Genomic DNA, 25,027 nt, shown 5'->3' on the forward strand with positions numbered 1-25,027 from the left:
TATTTTAGTATATTTGAATCTTATATTTCAGATTTTAGTAAAATTTTTAATAGTTCGAGGCAAAGTATGTGTAACTGACAATTAGATCACTTTTATAATCACTAACACATGTATACTCTTCAAATTAGGGCTCAAGTTCTTTTAATTTTGAATTCAAATTATTTGATTTTGCAAATTAGCGAATTTGAAATGTATTTAGTTATTATAAATATATAAGTTGGCGGAAATTAAGGGAAACTAAATTTTATACATCATATATTGTATACATACATACTCTTATTAATAATCTTTTTTTGTTACAATAATATTAAATGACTGAAAAATAATGTATATAATGCATAATATTTACGAATATTAGTATAACTAACATTATTAAGTATAAGTAAGTTGCAGCTAAATTGTTAATTAATATTTAGAATGTTTAATGAAACGAGTGTTTGATACAATATGTCGGAATTAGAATTCCAATGTTGGTATGTTCATAATTGAAAGCTTATGCTTAAATATACCGACAGAACATGCTGTATATCTGCGAATATTAATACGATGAAAATTATGCATATATAATTTAAATTAAATTTATTTATACAGCGATGTGTTGATATAAAGATGTAATTGATACTAATTTAAATCAATTTTAATGGTAATTTATCACTAATATTAATATACCATATTCATAAAGATATTACAATATTTTATTCAAATTTTATTAATAAAATTCGATTATCCAAGATAATCAGATTTTGGAAATTCACAATGTATTTAGAACGTTTAGTTAACACAGAACTGATGTCGAATTATTAGTCATAGAATATATCATATACCTTGAATAGGTACACAAAAACTAACCTTTAGCTAGAAAATCGATTTTGTATGCGAGGGTTGCTGAAAAATATAATATTTATTTTAACCAATATTTCTTTAACGAAACACTACTTAATTCTGAATTTTGTAAATATTGCATCTGTTATATCTCATATTATTAAAAAATCATCGAAGAGCATCTGCTTGCCAAATAATTCGAATTTTTGTCTTCCATTATAATAGAAATACATATAGGGTAAAGTGCCATGAAATTTTACTTAAAGTATGATGTATCCTTTTCCTTTTCCTTGCTTAGTTTTATCTAGCTTTTAGTACATTATTTTTTTTTTATATGTTTTAAGTGCATTTTAATTTTTCTTAAATTTTAGATATTCTAAAATTACTTTTTCAACATTTTTTTTATGAATAAAATGTACTATAATTTTTGTTTCGTAGTTGGTCTTTCATTTCGCTGCATAGAAATTGCTTTATCACGTTAGTGGAACAAAATGAAAAAATTTTGGAAAATCTTTTAAGCGAATATTTCATCAGATTCTAAAATCGTAGTCTTCGTATTATGCATTTTAAAACAGGAAATTGCATAACCGAATTGTGGTAAAAGATATTAATTTTTATTATTTTTATTATTTTTATGTGATCTTTATATTACTAAATTTAGAATATTTCATTTAATTCCACTTTATTTCTCTCTATTATTCTATTTTAAATAGCACTATACGATGTGAAACACAAAATAGCAATTTCAATATGTCTTCCTTTCTCGGTAACGTAATATTTCGCCATTATCACTTATAATCACACAAAGCTTAGTCACGAATGCAAATATTCAAAATCGATTATAGTAGTAAATATATTCGTGGAAATAACAGTATGTATACAAGTGGTATGAATGAAGAGTGTTTGAACGACAGAAGTGTGAACAAAGGCCCATTTGGGTTAAAGATCGAAGGTGTGACAGAAGAGAGTTTGGACCGAATACTTGAGATTCTTTCGGTGAACGTGCCCGAATGTAGAATGGCTGCATGGAATAAAAATGACAGAGCAATAGACAAAGAAAGAACGTGCGTGCGCGAGAGTACAAGTAAGAAAATGAGTTAGTGGGGATCGAAGTTAGTCGAAGTTAGACGAGAGCAGTCGAAGATTAGTCGTAGACTCGAACGTATTAAGAATTGTCACATCGTCGTATTGTATCATAATTAATCACAGTTTAATTTTACTTTTATTGAAGTATATCCACATATTTATTAAATTAGTGTTCACATAATATATTTACTTTTATTTATTCTTACATAGTAAACAAAAAATTATTTTCATGCAGCAAAAGAACTGCTTTCTAAAATTCGATATATATTTTCATGAAAACGATATGCCCACAGGAATTAATCATACTACAAAAGTGACACTACAATCATACAACGGAATATTTTTCGGCAATCCTAGCAACGTAATAGAGACAATCTTATCAGGGCAGCAAAGAACAAGCGTAAAAATGATCGAAATCGATTTCAAGATGATATGTATACTGTATTCAGCCCAGGAGGCAAAGATTGCATTGGGGTAAAGAGGAGATCGCAGATTGTCGCGATATTCGACACCATAGGCAACGGTGCTGTCTTCGACGAGGATGGCGCGACGAGGTCCGTGTTGGAAAAGAATTTCCCAGGAATTTTTAATTACTGTCGCTTTAGACACCTTCCGTTCAAGTTTCCAATTGTTTCTGCAGGCTGTCGTACAATCAGATTGGAGGAATTTGGAGGGATAATCCTACAGGACTGCCGTTGATGTGGAAGTGGGACATCTACGAAAAGAAATCGATAACCAAGATCGTACACGTGGTGAGTGACAGTGCTCGTTTATTTCTTTAACTTTTGAAAATTCTTCCAATACGGGAAAAAACATTTGTTTGAAATTTAACATTAGATATACCAAATCCGACAAATCGATGCGTTATAGCTTTTTTGTTTTTGCAGATACTGGTCTCGCACAAACTTTTTTTTATTGACATTAACATTAGGACTACCAAAGCGGTCAAAATGATTTCTTTGTGACTTCTTACTTTTATAATTTCTGAATATATGCAAAGCTTCTGAAAATTTGTTTTCATTCGGTTGGGTACATAATTATGAACATTATATTTAGACTTATAAGTCAGCGATTCTAGTGTAAATGTTTTTTTATTCAGACTGAATTATGATTATATATACAGTAATTCTCGATTAAATTGTCATGGTCATCCCCACTTTTCTCTCACCACTTGGTATCTGACCTCAGTGAAATCTGATGCGGTTGACAAGGAAAGAAAATTGGTAAAACGAAAAGAAAGGATATAGATATAGTAGGCATGTCATTTTTGAAAAAGCAAATATAAAGTGAAGAAAATTTTATTTTCCATAATTTTTATCTTCACTTTTTAGAAACAGTGCCAATGCATTGTTGCCTTTTTTGTTGCCTGCAGCAAGTTAATTATTGTAATTAAAATTAATCGAATTTATATGGTATTTAGATTCATTTTAGCCAAAAAATTCCAAAAATGCATTAGTACTGTTTTTACAAAGACAACATCCAAATTAAGAAAAATAACATTTTTTTTAGTGTTGATGTCCCACTGGAGTGTCAGATTTCGATCATCGCTGCTTCGCGTACTATATTTGTCTTGCTTCCACTCATTATATCTCTTCTGCTTTCTCTGATAATGCTGGAGTTAAATTCTGGAAAAAATGGGTAGCTTGCTCGGTTAAAATGTAATATAGGATCTTAATATTTTACGATTTAACGAAACATTACTGTACTTACTTTTTTTTATACCATTTCAATTATAATGATTTATACGCAGTATATTTAAATACACAGACTAGTAGTATAAGTGTAAAAATAATAAATTGGTATTAAATGTTAATTTCATATTTATAAAAATACTAAAATTTTACAATTAAAGTATTGAAAATTGATAGTATTTTTAAAAATATTTCAGGAACCATTCAATTTAAGATAGGGAAATTATAGTTAATTGGAAAATAAATGTTTAGCATTAAAAACTATGATGTCTGTTTCATTCATCCAATTATATCACAGAGATTATAAATTCACAATAATATATTAAGTATATCTTGTTAGGTTCAATGATGATTTCCATATTATAAAATAAGTCGTAAAAAATTTTCTTTTATATTATTATATGTTATTGTAATATATATCATTGTTATTAAAATGTTGCTGCTCCTTTTACATTTCCCTGTCCCTTAAAGTGCTTATTAATTAATATTTTAATTTTTTATTCATTTAATTTTACAGAACAAAACAAAATGCAATTTGTAACAAAAAATGAGATATGAAGATTTTAATTATTCCTAAGAAAATAATATTTTAACTCAAACAATTTGAGCAAACTAGAATAATTAAAATATTTTCGTAAAGTACCTTCCACCATGATTCTGAAACAGTTCTTTGCTTCCAGGAGAAGCCAGCAATACGTATAGAGAAGTTGCTGTATGCGTCGACGAAAAGAATGTCAAAAAGGTAGAAACGTTTTAGAAAATTAAAAAACTACAATTACACAATTTCATTAAATACTTATTGAGTCATAAGTTCATTCACTGCCCGCTAGAGTATACATTCCAAAAAATGTTTGGATTTTTCATGAATTAATTAAAAAAAATCTTAAACAGAATTTTTTTTGACATCTATTATTAAATTTAAAATAATTTTAAAAATATTTTTAAGATAATTATTCGAAATAGTAAAAAAAAAAACTATTCTGAATATACGCCAGCACAAGTATCCAACCAAATTTTGAAAAAAGTATATAATATATAAATGAAAACAGAAATATTAGTAGAACTGTTTTTAATTTGAACATAGATTTTATTCGAATTATTCAAAGTTAAAAATTATTCAAAATTGCTTTCCAGTAAAATCGAATTTTATATTTTATTACAAATTTTGAGTAGACAAAGATACAAATACGTTGACAGGAATTATTACGATGTTTAAAAATTTATAGGTTATGTGTAGAGTTTCGTGAGAAACTGTACATTCTCAATTAGATAGGTTATGTAATAATGCATTATACTATTTCAAAGAAACACGAATGAATTTATTATTCAACCGAACATAATATATTCAGAACCGAAAGTGTCAAAGTATCAACGCCGCCTGTGAGTACGCGAAATAAGGAGAAGAAGGTCGAGGCGCTGAAACCTGTTGGAGGGCACGAAGAAGAAGAGGTCGAATCCGGGTACGTTACAAAAAAGAGTAGAATAATTGTGCTTCGCCAAGGGTTTACTAATTACAATGGGTCTACTTCGGTACACGAAACATTTATAACCGTGTTTTTCAATTAAAGCTATCTTCAATGTAGACAGACTACAAACTGATTTCTCTCTGCCGGTAAACAAATAGGTTAATGAACATTTTGCGTAGAGCGATTTCCCTTGATAATTTCACGCTATGCTTTCACCATGATTTAACGTAATTGTGACATTATACGATAATCCTGGCAGATAAAATTACAGTAAAACTCCATTTATCTAAATTACATTTTTTGGAACGAATTTTTGGTTAATACCTGATCGATTGAACTATCGATCGAATCCACTTATCTGATCTACTTATTCTATAGTTTCAGCGACAGATCATAGATGACGGTGGGAATCGGTGAATTCCTATTATATGATCTTTAACTATATACATTTAACTATATACGAGTTTAGATAGATGAAATTATACTATAAAAGATATTTCAAGAATTTTTGATACTGATTTCTAAAAACTGCATAATATGAAACTAATAAAAATTTATTATATTTTTTAGATATAACATTCATGGAATTCATCCTGATACCTGCCACTTTAAACCGATCTGCTTAAACTTGAACGATTATATCAGTTTAAGAATTTTAAATCGAAGGAATATTGTTCTTCAGTTCCACGCAAATAAGAAGAATATCAGGTAACAAAATCAAAGTAAATGAAAATACTTTTTTATTTTAACATCATCACGATAAATCAAATTGCAGGATAGAGTTGGGTACGACCTTAAATTTGAACGAGCAAGTGGGATCTTATTTCGTGGACGCGAGCCTAAAGCATGATATAACGAAGTAAGTAAATGTTCAGTGTTATCTAGCACAGTAAAAGTCCGTTTATGGAAACGAGATTTTAGTTAGTGTTAGGAATTCACTTATATGAATCTAAGTTCTTATTACTCGAATTCGAAATCATAAATAGAGTGGAAATTCGGTAAATTTAGATTCTGCGAATTGCATGGACTCCAAAAAGATCAGATAAAATCAGATAAGTGAAATCTTATCGCACATGTAGATATCGAGGGCACGAGTCAGTAAAGGACGAATCATTTTATTCACGACAGGTGCAAATTCGAGAAACTGCTGCCATCTGGTTTAAAGCTGGACAGTAGCATGCACGACATAGCCGAGGAGTTCCAAAAAGTTAGAAAATCAGCGAAGCAACGTAAATTCATGATAACTAAGTATAGACCATACTTGCGTACCTGGAAAATGTCAGGAACTAGATGTCGTCCACGATAATTCCAATTAATTTTTTCCTCCACTATAATAAATTAGTTAAGATTATCTGTTTTATCAAATTCGATACAACGTAAGGCGAATAAAAGTTATACTTCTACCATAAAATTTGATAAATCACTGCAATTGTTTCTCGTTGGTCTCGATTAAATGCAGCTTATATCCAAATTTTATATTACACTTTTGGTTTTGTATGTTTAACGTTGTACTTAAAGTATCTTTCTCTGATATCATTTTTCTTTTAAATTATTGTCTTCTGTTTTAATTACAGTTTAAGAATATTTCTTGTACCTTTTAGGTTATGTTTATCTCTTTTTCAAAGAAAGATGATCACTTTATCATTTCTTTTTGATTTGATTAGATGTACACTTTTGGTTTTGTATGTTTAACGTTGCACTTAAAGTATCTTTCTTTGATATCATTTTCCTTTTAAATTATTGTCTTCTATTTTAATTACAATTTAAGAATATTTCTTGCACCTTTTAGGTTATGATTATCTCTTTTTCAAAGAAAGATGATCACTTTATCATTTCTTTTTCTTGACATCTAAGTAATTGGAAGAGCGAGCAATGTTGAAGGGATGAAGAAGAGGAACGCAGGATTATATAAATAAAAATGAGTATGTAATTAAAATCATTATGAAATAATTAAATCTTGTCTTAGTGTATACATTCCTTGCGCCAGTGTAACAATGTATACAATGTAATTCACGCACATGTATACTTCCGTTTATGCGCATATGATTATGTCCAATTTCGCCTCTCCTTCATACGTAACGTGTTCATGCGTACGTGTGTTGTGTGCGTGCGGGCTTGTGCTTAAGACACATACTCGAAACACATTCCCACATCCAGGGAATATCTCATCTCGAAAATCTTAAGTACTAAGTGAACAAGAGGGCAAAAAGGACCGAGGGTAGAATGGAAGATGAGGTGGGGGTAGTATCTTGGAAATTTCGACAAATAAATTAGGGTTAGATCGATCGAGGGGGAGAAGGACCGCGAAGTTAGAGATAATGTAAGAAGAAAGAATAATAAATAAGGCAATACGAAGAATCGCAACGAGTTTCGATACCGGCATCGGCTTTCGACCACGCGAAACACCAGCCACGCGAAATTCTGGCTCACGAGATATGAGGTACAACGAAGTTGGAAAAAAAGGAATACCTTTCGAAGTAGACATATAAATAATCGAGTGTACACACACACACTTTGTGATCGAGGACGCGAATTCGAAGGGCCGTCTGACTACTTCCGACTTATTTACAATGCCCTCCGAGACTGCTCTGGCGATCATCGACGAACCTTGCCCTCATAGCACGACGCGACATACTCTCACCGCATTGTCGCGTGATTTATGCTACTTTTTTTTAGTCCTACTGCGATCATGACGTGCCACGAAGTCTGGCCTAAAACGATCCGCGTTGGAGAACGTTCCACCCTTGTAAACGTACATTATAATCACACAGTGAAACCCTATCTGGCCGTCATCTATCCGGACACCAAATTTTAGGTTATGTTCAACACGTTTGCTACCAGCCCCACAATGCAACGGCTGACAATATTATATAAGCTTATCTTAATTGTATACAAACAAAAATCTGTATTATAAAACATAAGATATAACGTTTCATCCTAGCTGGTAGCAAATGTGTTAACAACTGAATCTACTTATCTGAACTTGTGCGAACATTTGCTACTCAGACAGAAGTCACGTGCAGCGTGGAAATGTCTCTTACATAGCTACGTATCAGTACCCAGTGTGCATACGAGTGATTTGTCCGCTAGATGGGTTCAGATAAACGGAGTTCTACTTTATATGGTAGGGCTTTTTACAATTTCAAATAAAACGTTCCCACGCAATGCTACAGACGTACATTGAGAAGTTGGGATAATAATAACAGAGACAAAAGTTGGCTGAAGCAGCCTCGCATGTGATACCCCATGGCAGTGAAAGGAATAACCGACACGATCGCGACAGGTGGAACGTGCTCCTGCATCGTTCTTGCGTTTCTTTGATTCATCCTCCTTTTTCTCTCTCCTGTGGAGTCGCGTTTCTAGTGCGCTTATTTACACGGTACCCGAACATTCCGCCCGTTCTTTCATTCAAGCGAGCTCGGTCGAACGAAGAACCACTACTAGGCTCGATCGACGAAGATTTAACTAAGGGAAAAAGAGGGCCGAGGAGAAGAAGCTGAATTCCAGAGGAGAAAGCCGAACGGCTGTGACGAACAGATGAGAACGAGGAGAATGTTCGAGATAACTCGGGCATCAGAATTAAATAATATTCCAGCACGGTGTCCGTCCTCGAGATCAGCCATCCTCGAGAAGTCGTTTTCTCTCGTTCTTCACCGAGTTCCGTTCGTCGTTGGGATCTCAGTTGGCCACCTTCACGAATTCCGGGTTGGGCACGCTGCAGTTGTCCGCTGCGTATGCCGGGTGGACGAAGCCACTTCCGGCCACGATGTTCTTCCGGGCCACGGCGCGCACCCTGACGAAGAGAACCAGCGACGCGACTACCACTACGAGCAGGAGCATCACTAGGCCGCCGACGAAGCCTGGCAGGCTCATGCAGATGGTCTCTGGGTCGGCGCTCGCGCTAGCGTTCTGGATCACGACTGTGGTGTCGTTACTGGAGTTCGTTGTGCCCAGGGCGAAGTTCACGTCGCCGGGAGCGACTACCTGGATCGTCCTCGAAGTGTTCACGTCGGTCATCTCTTGGGCTGCTCGCTTGTATACGTGACTCGTGACCAAGGTGAGGGTTCGGTAGATACTCTGAAAAGAAAAATGAGGATAATTGTAAAGGTAATTGGTCCTTTACGCTTGTATAGTGATTACTTTAAATATCGTATGTTATTATCATATAGATATTATTATATCTATATGATAAATTATTATATAATATTGTATACTATTGAATTAACATTGTATTGTACGCTACACATATATTGTAATAAAAATTAGTATGTTTGTAGATTTTAACACTTAATATATTTTTATCTATGTAATTTTCAGTTATGAAGTTATATTGTGTGAAGTATGCAGTTTAATGTATTTGATATATAATGAATAAGTTAAGACCATAATCTCACTATGTTGAAAATTTCAACGTAAAACATTAATTTGGAAGAGTAGTAGATATCTAAATAGTTAGAAATAGAATATTTTTGTAATTGTGTAATTGTTGTATATATATGTAATGTATACTACATTGCTTGAAGAAATATAATCTATATACACCAGTTGTATATATATATATAATATGATATATAAATATATGTATAGGCACAATATAATAATTGGATATTTATAATATTTATATTATAATTGTATTAATACATATGTATAATATATAATTACATTATTGTAAATTATAACTATTTATAATACACAATATTATTTATAAATAATTATAACATTATGTGTATATATATAGGTATCTAATTTGTAAAAAAAAGTCAATTATGTAGAATTGTAGATTACAAGCTAAGAAGAAGTAAATATATTATATATTCGAGATGACAAAAAGATTGGAAGTATTGCCATCTGATAAAAATTGCAAAAGTGTCAATATATCATTAATTTAAACAAATTTCATTGATATATGATTTAATCAATGTGATTCTTCACCTTCCCTCATGAAAGAAAATAGATAAAACATCTGGAATAAAATCTTTGCAAATAAAAAGTTTTCTCTAAGAAAAATAATTATCCTGTATATATATATAAATCTACTTAATAGTCTTAAAAAGTAACAGGAGATTTTTTCAAAATTCAGGGAAATTAAAAAGATAAAATCTGTCATAACTATATTTGCAAAATAGAATTTCTAATAATAATTTTTAATAATATTTTTAATAATACCTGTATTAATGACTATGTAATATGAAAATCTAACTTATAGTATATAATACAATTATATAATAAATATAATAATATATATAAATAATTTATGTAAGAAATAATTAGACAATAAAATTGACTATACTTGACAAATTTTTAATATTAAAATTACCAAATTTGTTGACTTTCAGATTTATTAAAAATCCAGTTACCTTTGATATAATTAATATTAACTTTTATTCAAACAGAAACATAATTAGATATATTTACTATACCTTCGTCATACCATTTTAATTATTATATTATTAATGACTCATGTATACCATATTTAGGTATACATTACAAGCTGATAATGTAAACTAATATCGAAGTCATTTCTTTTCAAAAAGGACTTAAAAAAAAAATAGAATTTTCAATTGCAAATTTATTTTTCATTACCAGAAAAATTACAATGTATACATAAATGAAAATTACTTACGGAATCATCGTCTTCCAGAAGCTCGTCGTGGGACCGTCGCCTCCTGGCACCCCTAAGCTCAGCTGGAAAACCTTCAACCGACCTCGGCCGACCTCCGAGGGTGGCCAGGTTACCCTCGAGCTCCTCAGAACCGGCGGTTCCCTTTCTCTTCACGGTCTGGTAGGCCGCTGCTGGATGACCAGGAAGAGGAGGTGGAGGAAGGTGAATGTTATCCTGCGGACTCTGTGGCGAGCTGCTGGCCGTCGCGTCGCCTGGCGTCGAACTCGGTGAGGAGGACGAGGTTTGTGCTTGTGGTGCCGGCACTACGTCCGCGTTTTGTTCACTGTTTCATAATAAACGTTCCTTTTTATTTTACATTTCCTATGTTAGTCGGAGCGTGTAATATAGACTGGTAAATTTATTAATTTAGTCCCAATTTTATTAATAACGATAAGACCAAATTAAATACTAACTAGTCCATTTTATATTAGTTATAGTAATTTTATTTCGATTTTACTAATAACAATAAGGCCAAATTAGGTACTAACTAGTCCATTTTATATTAGCTATATTAATTTTGTTTAAATTTTATTAATAACAATAAGCACAAATTAGGTACTAACTAGTCCATTTTATATTAATTATATTAATTTTGTTTCTAATATTAATTTTAATAAGAACAGTAAGCTGAAATCAAGTGCTAACTAGTCCATTTTATATTAATTATATTAATTTTCTTTAAATTTTATTAATAATATAAGCCCAAATTAGGTGCTAACTAGTTCATTTTATATTAATTATATTAATTTTGTTTCTAATATTAATTTTAATAAGAACAGTAAGCTGAAATCAAGTGCTAACTAATCCATTTTATATTAATTATATTAATTTTCTTTAAATTTTATTAATGATATAAGCCCAAATTAGGTGCTAACTAGTCTATTTTATATTAATTGTAATAATTTTATTTCGATTTTATTAACAACAATAAGTCAAAATTAAATGCTAATTAGTCCATTATATATTAATTATATTAATTTCGTTTAGATTTTTATTAATAACAATAAGGCTAAACTTGTGCCAACTAGTCCATTTTATATTTGTTATATTAATAGCAACGTGTAATATGGACTATTAATTATATTATTTTTGTTCCAATTTTATTAATAACAATAAGCCTAAATTAGGTGCCAACTAGTCGATTTTAAATTTGTTACACTAGTTATAGTGTGTAATATGAATTATTAATTCCTTTACTTTTGTTTAAATTTTGTCAATAACAATAACAACAAATATAATAACAATAAGTCAAAATTAAGTTGTTAACTAGACTATTTTATATTTCCTGTATTAGCTGCAAAGTGTAATACAGACTACTAATTCCACAAAAATTCAGCTAATAAGAATAAATCCAAAGTAAGTATACGGTGTCTCAAAATTTACGCAAGATTTGAATTTCGCGCCATTTGTGCGATAAAGTATTTCCAACAATACAAGAAGACAGCGTGACATCTGACAGTTAAAGGTTATTAAAAATGATATACTACATAAACGAACAACGAGTTTTCATTGTTGAGCAATATTTACAATTCTTAATTTGAAAACCTGTTTTCATTCAAAATTTCATTTTGCATGAATTTTGGAACACTCAATATGTACATTTATAGTAACACCAATAATAAAATTCGTGTTGTATAAACCTCTACACAAACTGTACAGTAAAATTTTTAAATATTAAGGGTTATTAATACCGTATAAAAGAATCACTCAATTAAAAATTCCGTTAAAAATTGTTAATTTCTAAAAATTATTTCAGGTTATGTCGTCAAGAAATATCAATCTATGTACCTGTACGCTCCAGCTGGTCCACTTGGATGTCTAGGATCTGCGAACGCGGGTGGGACGCCATATTCAGGTACAGGTGGCGCCCCATATTCAGCACCGAGGTTCTGATGAACCGGTGCACCATATTCCTGAGTAAGACCCGCGGCAGGGGCACCGTATTCCAGACCAGGATGTCCACATTTCGGTTCCGGACAGTTGTAACGGCAAACTTGTATCACGCACTGGAAGTGGACGTTCATGCTGTCGGGGAATTTGAAGGCTTGGAAGTACGCGAAGCTGACGACAGAGGCGCTGGGACCGAAGTTCTTTATCTTCTGGAACCTGCGAGCAACAAAGAATCGTAGAACGTTATTTGGTGTCGTTGATACCGTTATAAATACAAATAAAGAGCATTGATCTAAAACTATAATGCAAGCATAAGTAAGTATGACTATAAATATAGTTATAAACAAAGTAACAGGAAATTATAAATAACGAGTATAAGTAAAAGTACTAAAATATCATATATACTGTACGTAATAGCAAGTAAAACTATATGCATACAACCATAATTACTTAATGAATATTAAAATATCTGTAAATATAAAAAACTGTGTATATAGGGTGTCCCAGGTAGTTAACATTATGAAATAAAATATCAGTAAATATAAAAAACGGTGTATACAGGGTGTCCCACGTAGTTAACATTACGAATGTCGAAAAAGAAAAAAAATATTCTCAACAGATTACTTTATATATTTTATATTGTATAATTATTTTATGTAATATTTTATATTTTATATAAATCCGACGATTATTATACAAAATGTCCCAGTATTCGGGGTACAACCGAGGACAGGGTGATTCTACATGAGAAAACAAATCGAAAATAAAGAATAAAATTTTTTAATTTGATGCTTCGTTGTCGAGAAAATCGACTTTGAATATTAACTCAGTACGCTGGTGTACTGATCGTCCACTCCCCTTGCACTCCCCACTCCCCATACACTCCCCACTCCCCTCCCACTCCCATTGTTAGACAAAGTCAAGTGCACGCGTACTCGGTGAATATTCAAAGTCGATTTTCTCGAAAACGAAGCATGCAATCAAAAAATTTTATTCTTTATTTTCGATTTGCTTTTTCATATAGAATTACCCCCTCCTAGATTGTACCATCGATACTCATGTATTGATGATCTATCCATATAAACCATAGCTAAGTGCATGCACAGTTGGTGAATATTCAAAGTCGATTTTCTCGAAAACGAAGCTTCGAATTAAAAAATTTTATTCTTTATTTTCGATTTATTTTTTCATATAGAATCACCTGTATAAGTTAATTAAGTTCATCGAGTGATTCAATTAGTAAATTAGGTTAACTGAGTTAACTAAATTAATTAATAAATTAATATTGAACATATAATAAACAATAATTACTACTAATCAGTAAAACGCAATAATTCTCTGATAATTTCACTTCAACATCCTAATTTCAAGTTCTATATATAGAAACAAAATATATATAACCCAAAATGAAAGAATATTATTACTCACCTGGACATGATCTTCGGCCTAACGACGCAGCCATATTGATCCACGAGCTGAATAGGTGCCCTTTTCCCATCGTGAGCAACACAGTTCCTCACCAACATGTCGAACTTGTTTTCATCGTCCTTGATAGCCAAGACCATCGTCATAGTCTGTCCGATCTTCACTATACCGGACACTTCGCTGGCCCATGGTCCTTTGCCAACCTGTATCTGCATCCAGCATTGCAAGTTGTCACCGAGGAAGTTGGCGGTGACAGCGTGCAGCATGTCGACTTGGAAGGGCCTGAAGGTCACTGCCTTTTCGTAGAAATCGTACCAGGTGCAGCGCAGCTTTCTGGCCTGGTCCCACACCTCCTGCACGTAGGGGTCATACTGGACTATGATAGTGTTCTCTACGTAGCTACCAGAGGGCGTAGGAGCCCCGTAGGCGGCCACGTTGTGATTGGCCGAAGAACTCATCCCGCAGGAGTTGAGGAAGATCTCGAAGGTGGCGCTGAGGTGCCCAGTGCCCGGCTTCAAGTGGACGCAGTGCGCGTCCGAGTAGAAGCCTTTGCTGAAGATCATTCCGTAGAACGGCCTATCGAACTCGATGTTCACTCGCATGTGCGTCTTCTCGCATTGAACCTGCAAGTGCTTTATCTGGGGCGTGTCAGGCGACGCCAGTGGCCAATTCTCCTCGGCTCCGTGCGTTGCTGGAGGGCCATATTGCGCTGGAGGCCCGTACACCGATCTGTGTTCCAGAGGCAGCGCGCTGCTGTCGACGAGTGGAGCATCGCAGTTCACCCTCTGGGGAAGAGAAGACGAGATTTGATTTAACTTTTTTAAGAGATCTGACCCGGTTTCCGAGTTAATCTAAGTTTCTGCCTGATTCCCGCGGTAGGGTTTAGATTATTTAATCCTTCGCGGTTCTGCGTCAAGTTGGATTTCATATTCTGTTTTCTTCCAGCATCCCTAATTTTTGTTTAAATTTCTTAATTTCGTAATTTCATAATTTTTGTGTCCTAATTTTTTAATTTCTTAATTTTACTGTCTTAATTTCTTAAGTTTTGTGTCCCAATTTTTCAATTCTTTAATTTCTTAATTTCAGTGCCTTGATTTCTTAATTTCTGTGTCTCAATTTTTTAATTTCTTAATTGTTGCGTCTTAATTTCCTAATTTCTTAATTTCGTAATTTTTATAACCTAATTTTTTGATTTCTTAATTTTACTATCTTAATTTCTTAATTTTTATGCCTCAATTTCTTAATTCTTTAATTTCTTAATTTTTGTCTCCCAATTTTTTAATTTCTTAATTTTTGTGCTCAATTTCTTAATTTCTTAATTTCTTAATTTTAGTGGTTTAATTTCTTAATTTCTGTGTCTCCATTTTTTAATTTCTTAATTTTTGTGTCCCAATTTTGTAATTTCTTTATTTTTGTATTCCAATTATTTAATTTCTTTATTTTCATGTCTTAATTTCTTAATTGTAGTGTCTTAATTTCCTAATTTCTTAATTTCTTAATTTTACTGTCTTAATTTCTTAAGTTTTGTGTCCCAAATTTTCAATTCTTTAATTTCTTAATTTTAGTGCCTTGATTTCTTAATTTCTGTGTCTCAATTTTTTAATTTCTTAATTATTGTGTCTTAATTTTCTAATTTCTTAATTTCTTAATTTTTATATCCTAATTTTTTAATTTCTTAATTTTACTATCTTAATTTCTTAATTTTTATGCCTCAATTTCTTAATTCTTTAATTTCTTAATTTTTGTCTCCCAATTTTTTAATTTCTTAATTTTTGTGCTCAATTTCTTAATTTCTTAATTTCTTAATTTTAGTGGTTTAATTTCTTAATTTCTGTGTCTCCATTTTTTAATTTCTTAATTTTTGTGTCCCAATTTTGTAATTTCTTTATTTTTGTATTCCAATTATTTAATTTCTTTATTTTCATGTCTTAATTTCTTAATTGTAGTGTCTTAATTTCTTAATTGTAGTGTCTTAATTTCCTAACTTCTTAATTTCTGTGTCCGAATTTAATTTGACAGAAATATGTGAACATAGGAACGTTCGTTATTGTTTGGAAAAATAGGAAAGTAGAACCAAATTTTGTGTAACGTCTCCAAGTAAATTTTTGACTACGAACTAGTTGGGATAAAATATCGAATTCACATTCGTTAAATTATTAATTATTTAATTCCTAGTGCAATGATTTAATTGTGAAAAATTTTACAGTGAAGAAATATTTAATTGTAATTAATTTCAGTTATACATTTGTTCCATTAACAAAAGAATTAAATAAAAATTTTAGGATTTATTCCAATTTAGTATTTTATATTTTATTTTATATTGTATTTTATATTTTTTTAAATTTTGCATTTCCATTTATTTGGAATATTAAGTTTCTTGAAATATTAAGAATATTACAAATATTTAAAAAATGGTACGTAGAAAAATTCATTAATTAAATCAAAATTACTTGATCAATTAAATGCATTCATGAAAATTTTAGAAATTGGAATGAAATTATTTAGAACATCATAATAAAATTAATTTGAATAATGTATATTATTATTTCTATATTTTATGCTATTATATTATTTTATAAAAATATTACGCATTTTTTCGTTTCTTGTTTTTCATTAAATAATTAAATACATAAAATAATAGCACTAGTGCATACAATTTATTTAAATCCAATATTAAAATGAGATGAAAAGTGACGTAACTAAATTATGCAATTTCTCACAAATTAACGATTGATCTTAAATTTATGACTTTAAATAATATCAATTTTAAATAATGGCTTTAAATATATAAATTAAATGGCTTTAAATAATTTGTGCCACGAGAAATAATATTCAACTGGTTATTGCGGTTAACAATAATTAACTGCGGTTTCACGATAGCCGATTTCGAAATAGCTGTGGTCACTTATGTGGTGGTGAACTGTTCAAGGTGATCATAGAAGAATAAGTGACTACCATAATAATTCGACAAACATTGCATTAACATTAATTTTATATCTTACATGTAATTTAAATTTAATATAATTTAAATAATGAAAATGAAAATTAAAATCTAATTATGTAATACAATAACAAATTAACTTTATTAACATTGAAACAATTCAGATTGTAATAGCATTGAAATATTATTTAACTTTATAATACTTGTAGTAGTCGAGTAGAGATCATTTTTTATTTTATAATAGTGATTTAATGATAATGAGAAATAATGATCTCAGCAACTGTTCATAATATTAAAAATTTAAAATATTATTTAACATAATATTAAATTAAAATAAATAATATTAAAAATTTTGTAGTTAATACAAATTATTATACCGTAATAATTATTATAAATTGTATATAATTAGAATATCATTAATCACAAAGAATTATAAATCAGTATGATATAATTATGCTTAATATCAGGTTGAATAATGATAAAATACCAACAATTAATATTTATACTCTGCATCTACAGCTACTAGGAATTATTAATTTATAAAAATTGTTATAAATATTATACCGTTTACAAATTGAAGAAAGAAAATGCTTAAAAATTCCTTATTTCTATACTCTTCTCTTGAATTGGAAAAAATGTGAAATAATAAACAATCTTCTTATTACTTCTCATTAAAAAAATTGTCAATTAATAAAAATTTCGAATTTTTCAAAATTTTCGAATTTCAAATTAATACTAAATTATACAATAGATATATTCACAATAATTTTGCAATCTCCAATAACAGTAAAAATTATTTTCAAAAAAATTAGAAAAATTAAGAAGTTTCAAATTTTTACATTAACACAGAAATACACCTACACCATAAAAATAGAAAAATCCCATAGAATTTCAATAACGGATTCCACTATCTACATAAACAAATAAACCTAATCAACAAACTGAGAAAGAAGGGCAACTCCGAAGTAGTCAAACTCGTTCACGATCAGCTGAACCAGTAGAGCAGCCCAATAATTCATCAGAACTTATCCTAATCCCTTCTCAAAACCCCATACTCCGCACCACGAAGATAATATTACTGATTTCCTATCTTTTCCCAGGTTCTCACTCTGCTAAAAGAATAATAATCCATTAAATTTGATAAAAATTTTATAAAAATGGCTACTTCAAATTACTCAGAGCACCATGACACTTCCAATTTATGAAAACGAGAGAACTCATTGTGATCAGTTTTCAGGGTCTCTTTGCCCACTGTGCGTAACAATTTATCATCGACAAACTAAATACGAATCTTTACCGAATAAACAATTTCTCAAAAATACCTACACAGTCAACGAAGCTCAACCCTAATTCTAACCCTAATCCAAAACCTAGACACATCTCATAATCAAACTCCGAGGGCACGTACAGGCACTATGACGAAATCGGGCAAAAATAAGAGGAATTCCTTGAAAACCGACCGAATAACTCTTAACGGAAATGAATGACTAGTATCATTTTTAAAGCCCAGCACGTATGCAGAGAGGCAATTTAACCGGCTGCGTTTCGAAACCCGGTAAGTCATAACGGGTAGCAGAGAAAAATATGGAGACGGTACCGGAAAACGAAGCACGTTTCGTCGTCGGTCCGCCAGAAAATAGAAAAATTAATTATGATTATTGGGAAATAAAAATTAATTATGATAGAGCCGCAAGCTAACTAATTAACTAAGTAATTAATAGCTAAATTTTTCATTTTCCAAATTTTATTTTATTTTGATTTAAAATTTGATTTTATTTTGATTCAAAATTTGATTTTATTTTGATTTAAAATTTGATTTTATTTTGATTTAAAATTTGATTTTATTTTGATTTAAAATTTTATTTTGATTTAATAAAATTGATAACAAAATAAGCGACGAAATCATGTCCACGAAATCATTGACTTGCACTACTTGCATAATTACCAACGCGAGTATAATATGAATATAATTTACTTTCATTGAGATAAATTATTTATTCTCGTTATGCAACTCTGATTATTGTGAATTTTGACAATATTAACACTATGTTTATGGACACTGTCTGCATACCTATTTTTACATATTTGACACCTGTCAAATTGACAGATAAAGGAAACCACGTGTCTTCTTTTTTAATGATTAATTTAATTTAAAAACAATTACAATATTAACAATCTTAATATAAGTTAACTAAATCTGTTACCATCGTATAATTGGAAAGAAGAAAAATTACAGTTTAACCTGTTTAAGCCTTTGCACAACGAATTATTTTTCAATTTTGTCACTAATAACTATCTTTTATTTTAAGTATTTTCTTTGGAATTTGCTTCACAGGACAGTTCCTCGACTGCTACTTATTTTAAAGAATTTTGTTTACCGATTATATTAAATATGGTTCTAAAACATTGTTATAATTTATATCGACCGTTTATTTTCAAAGTAAGGCAAGTTCATTTTCTGTTGTTTCGAGAAAATTAAAAGTTAGCATATTTGTCAATTAAAAAGTATAGTTTAATTATGTCAGGTCCGGAAATGTTTCTATTAATTTATCAATATGTAATTTGATTATATAAATTTCTTTTAGGCGAATTTAACTAAAATAATGTATATTTACGGACTGCAAATGGACTTACACCACTTTCATAATTAGTCAATCGTAAAAATCGTTTAATCTCAATTTTGAAAAATTAAATATCACTTAAAATATATTTCGTATAAATTCAATTTTGTTTATAAATAATAACAGAAAATAAAATAGGAGTGGTATTTTTATTTCGAACGTTAATTATATTTATATATTGTTAAACTTAACGTAAGATATTGGTATTATTTATTTATGCTCTTCGTGTGGCAGTGTTCTGAAATATTCTTGATGCACAGGATGTATATAAGGTAATAACTGTCCCACATCCTCATATTTTTCATATGTAATAGGCCTGGCATCACGATACAAAAGTGCCATAGTGATTTTTTCAAATTTTGCTGCTCTTCCCCAAAATTTAAGTGATAACTCTAAAGTCTCAAATTCTATATTCTCCATTGATGTTCTCAATTGTCATAAAATAACATTCATTTACAATTTCTTCTTACCTATATCACTATCCGATGTTAATATGAAATTATCCATTTTTGGAGGAAAATAAAATAAGTAACCTAAAATAGTAACTTTCGACGCGTGAAATAAAACAAAGCTAGTCACCAGTGGCCACTGACCCCGCCATCTGTCTACAGAAATTGGACTTACACCACTTTCATAATCAATGGTTACGCAATTTCTTCTATCAGCCAATTTTAAATCGAACGAAGCATTGACACTTTTCAAAATATTAAATACTAACTAGTTACAAATAAAATGTTTACACTAAATTAAGCATAAATTACGTGATATCTAATTTTTTTTTAAATGAACTTACACCACTTTCAAAATAAACGGTGTACATTTTGAATTTAAGCAATTCAAGTAACTACTTATTTTCTGTTTCCTTGTTCAGTAAATAAAGAATCAAAAAACGTCGGGTCACACTCGACAAAGGAGTGCAAAGGGTTAAGGCGCGTTTCCACCTAGGTAACGTTTAAGCAATGACACACGTAACGCCCCCCTCCCCCCACTCCAACTGTCTCCTTCTAGGCTCTTTCTACAATGTTTGCCGCTTCTTTTTCCTTTCTTTTTTATTTTACGATGTCTACAAACGGCGTCGAAGCGCCGGTCCTTCTGGAATTACAACGAATGACAATGAGCCCGATCCGAGCACCTCCGGCTCGTTCCAGCGGGCACGGGTAAGAAGCGAGTTGCATTAGGAATTCCACGAACGTTATTCGCCGTTGCAACCTTTCACGGAATGCCAATCGAATGCGGGTTACGGTGCTCGAGATTCCATCGGATTGTGCTGTGAATTGTCAGACCGATCCGACCTTGAAGATCATCAAGCCGGCGCTTGATGGCCCCGCGGCCAAACCCTCGCAATCGATGTCAAAGGAATTCGATAATTTCGGACGGGACTGTCTCGATGGTGTCCGGAAAGTAACGAAATTCGCAAGAATCCGGTTTTTCATCACATTTTTTAACGGATGATGAAAACTGTTTTCTAAAAATTTCTTTCTATTCGAAAAAAGAAATTAAATTCCGTTTAAGCACGATATCTGATGATATCTGATCGTAATTCACTATTTTTTGGTGTCGTTAGTAACTTTGAAAGTACTCGATTGGTTTGGTTTTTATGGATCACACGGTATATGGAAACTGTTGAAGGAGGATTATTCTACGTGAAAAAATAAGTCGAGAATGTGGAATAAAGTTTTTTCGTAGGAAGCTTTTCCTCTGAGATAATCGATTTTGAATATTCGCTGGGGCACCAGTTTTAAGTGTATATATAGGTTGTCGTGTATTATAGGTTATGTCTGCCCTGAAATTATACGACTCTCTGCAGAAATATTTTTCAGAAGATATTTAAAATTTCCGATGGGTCGATGCAGATGTAAATAAAGTAGAATATTATACAGAATGTGTTACAAATAGGTAGTATAATGAATAAAAATGCTAGTTAGATTCTACGTGAGAAAATGAGTCGAAAATGTAGAATAGAATTTTTTCGTACGTGGCTTCATTTTTGAGAAAATTTAATTTAAATATTCGAGACTGCAATACGATTCTCCCTATCGGCTAGGGTTTTTATTTATACTAGTGTTTATTGTCTTAGATAATGGAAGGTAGATAATGGTACAATGAGATTAAAAAATTGTCGAAATTGTGTTATCCATTTTGTTGAAAATGCAATTTTGATTTCTGCATTGAATTTTTATGTTCTAGTGATTTTGTTTTATCAAACACCAACACACTTTTCCATCAAAAAAATATAAATTAGTTTATAGATAGGGCACCCCAAGCAAATATTTGAGGTTAATTTTCTTTGTAAAGCTCGTACGAAAAAATTTTATCCTACATTATCGATTTGTTTTTCCATGTAAATTCACCATCTTCCTAGTTATGTTCCTAATTATAAAATGTGACATGTAATAAAGGTTAGGATATGCAGTAGTTATATCAAGAGACGTATATTACCAAAAGTTTGGGTGCACCTAATCTATTCGTATTAGGCACTTAAAGAGAGACTGCGGGGTCTACTCCACACACTTAACCTAACTTAAGTACCTAACTTAACCTAACAAACTTTCGAGTGGTAGCGTATATCGTTTGCCAAGATTGGATTTTAGCAAACCTACTTCTCATATGGTAAATTGTCTTTAATAAATATTAATCTTTCGAATATTTTCAATTAGTATTTTATCATTAATAAAAATTAATTACTGAAAAATGGAGGAACGAAAAAATATTCACAGATTTCAAATAAATTCAGTTCCTAACCTCTTCAGCAATTCTCTCTTACGAAGATAGAACACTTTTGCTTCATATTTTATCTTTTTTCAACATTAGGTTAACAGACCTGATATTTTTATTTTTTAAATGCTATAATTTTATAAATATAAGTATATATTTATAAATATATATAAATATAATGCATAATTATATGTACAATCTAAAATCCAGCAAAGTTCATTTTCTTATACCTTTGTAAGAAATTCAGATTGAGATCTAATAATCAAAAAATTACCAAACTAGTCAAAATAATTGACTTGATTGCAATTTTGTACAATTAGTGAAAATATTTATACAATTATAAATAAAATTACAGCTACTTTAGACAAAATTAATACTTAATTCTTTATATTGAATTTTAATATTTAATTTATATAGTTTCTTTTCCCTAGATAGAAATGAATTCTACATAAATAATTATTTTCATCGTAAAATTTTAATTATCATTATCATTATGTATATACTGCATTCAAGTGCACATTTCAAGCCAATAGTTCAAGTGTTAACTCGTACACTGTGACTTTTACCGGATAGAGCTTAAATATCGGTGAAATATGGAACAAAATTTATTGGAAACGAATCGTTCGTGCAGTTCATTGCATTATGTTTGAAGATGGCGTTGCGGTCGACGGATTCGAGTCACGATCCAACACACGCTGCCACCTATTACCGGGTGTGAATTTGTATTAATACGACTCAACCGAGGTCGTTAAAAGCGACCGAAAACAGGGGTACTGTTATACAACAGACGTTCTTCGATTCAAATCGATCGCGGACACATATCGAGAATGTCGAGAGTTCTGACCAACGCCCACAGATTCCACATTCCAGGTTAACTCGATTGACACACGCACGCGACCGAATTATACATTGTAGATCGGCTTGCCCCGAATAAATTTGCCCTCTAAACTCATTTCAGTTCTAATATGCCACTGAGGTATTAATCGATATATGTATATAAAAATGGCGCGGTGGCCATTTTTCACATTTTATCGTTATTTGTATTTTGTATTCACATTTATTTAACTTTTTGTAAATTATTGACACATTAACTGATAACAATTTAGAAAATCGTCTATATTTTGGACGTTTTGTCAATATTTGCATTTTTTTATACAAATTTGTTTCGGTTTTAATAAATTATTGATATATTAACTGACGAAACTATATAAAATTATAATACTGGAAATTTTGTCGTTAGTTATAATTGTTCACACAAATCTATTTGAATTTTAGTTAAATTACTGTATTAATTGATAAAAGTATACAAAACTATAATTATCATTTTGGATATTTTCTCATTATTTAAAATTATTTAGACAGATTTACTTGGATACATTAAATAATAAAAATATATAAAATTATACAGGGGTAGACATAGAATCTTTTGGTGGGGATAGGGGGGAGGGGAGTGTGGGGGGGGAGCAAAATGTGTGATTGCACGTCTTTCAAGTTTTTTAATTGACTTGAAATTTAGTTAATACTAATTGATACTGTAAATTATAAAAAATAAGAATAATTAAAATACAAGTGATTAAATAAAACATGCAATATAATATTCTTTAATATTATTCTTCTGGAAAGGGGGTTGGCGCCCTTATTGTCCACCCCTGGTGTCACTATCGAAACTACATACTATTCACTTGAATCGTTTTATCATTATTTATAATCATTTATACAAATTTATTCAAATAATAATATTATACAAAGTTGTCATAATAGCCATTTTGAATATTTCCCTCAACCAAATAATGTCACTTTGGTATTTAAAAATACCAAATAAATAGTAAATAAATTCACAAGTCTTTTCAAAAAATTTCCTTTGATTTTCACATATAAATCCTCTCATTTTCTACTTTCTTCTTTAATTTAATAATATTATACAAAATTGCCAAGGTAGCCATTTTGAATATTTCCCCCAACCAAATAAAGTCACTTTGGCAATTAAAAATGCCAAATAAATATAATACTAAATAAATTCACAAAACTTTTCAAAAAATTTCCTTTAATTTCCCCATATAAATCCTCTCATTTTCTACTTTCTTCTTTAATTTAATAATATTATACAAAATTGTCAAAGTAGCCATTTTGAATATTTCCCCCAACCAAATAAAGTCACTTTGCTATTTAAAAATGCCAATTAAATATAATACTAAATAAATTCACAAGACTTTTCAAAAAATTTCCTTTAATTTCCCCATATAAATCCTCTCATTGCCAATTTTCTTCATCCATTTTCAAATACAGCAATAACTTCTATTCAATTGCTCCATCGAGTAGCCGAGTGACATCGAATCTGCCAATCTGGCAATTCTCAATATTCGTTTGAAAACGGAAAATGGAGAAAAGGGAAGAAATAATGGTAGAGCATCACGTACATACACAGTGGAAAGTAACTGTACAAGTCGAGTCAGGTTTCTCAAATTACACGAGTTCCTGTTACAAAAGAGTTACGAAATTGAAGAGTCTTCGCCGTCTACTTTGCGTCCGTCGTCTCACCGTGATGCTCTGCTATACACGGTAAAACCATAAATTACACGGTAGCACGACAAACGATCCACGATCACCATTAACCGAGGGATTCGTTTTCTCAAGTAGTACACCAATCACTTCGTATCAAGTGGATCCAATGAGGCTGATCTAGCCAATCTAGCCTGTTTCACTCGAAC

The 25,027-nt window shown here is 30.9% G+C and overlaps 2 protein-coding genes across 2 annotated transcripts in view; one reads left to right on the forward strand and one right to left on the reverse strand.

Moving 5' to 3' along the window:
* The first annotated feature begins 2,340 nt into the window (after positions 1-2,340).
* On the forward strand, positions 2,341-6,371 carry LOC108549967 (uncharacterized). Its single transcript, XM_017903554.1, has 7 exons — positions 2,341-2,462; positions 2,549-2,660; positions 4,280-4,341; positions 4,949-5,059; positions 5,636-5,773; positions 5,841-5,924; positions 6,194-6,371. Exons 1-7 carry the CDS (start codon positions 2,341-2,343, stop codon positions 6,369-6,371), a joined length of 807 nt encoding a protein of 268 aa, XP_017759043.1.
* Positions 6,372-8,622: 2,251 nt separating this feature from the next.
* The window catches only part of dyl (transmembrane protein dusky-like), a 41,112-nt gene continuing 24,707 nt past the window's right edge, over positions 8,623-25,027 (reverse strand). The window contains exons 2-5 of the mRNA XM_017903550.1: positions 14,046-14,827; positions 12,516-12,833; positions 10,689-11,010; positions 8,623-9,142 (exon numbers count right to left, since the gene is read on the reverse strand). Of these exons, the coding sequence (XP_017759039.1) occupies positions 8,744-9,142; positions 10,689-11,010; positions 12,516-12,833; positions 14,046-14,827 (1,821 nt within the window). The 3' untranslated portion in view covers positions 8,623-8,743. The remainder of the gene's footprint in view (positions 9,143-10,688; positions 11,011-12,515; positions 12,834-14,045; positions 14,828-25,027) is intronic.

The sequence above is a fragment of the Eufriesea mexicana genome, unplaced genomic scaffold, assembly GCF_001483705.2.
Source record: "Eufriesea mexicana isolate 0111107269 unplaced genomic scaffold, ASM148370v2 scaffold2387, whole genome shotgun sequence".
Classification (NCBI taxonomy): domain Eukaryota; kingdom Metazoa; phylum Arthropoda; class Insecta; order Hymenoptera; family Apidae; genus Eufriesea; species Eufriesea mexicana.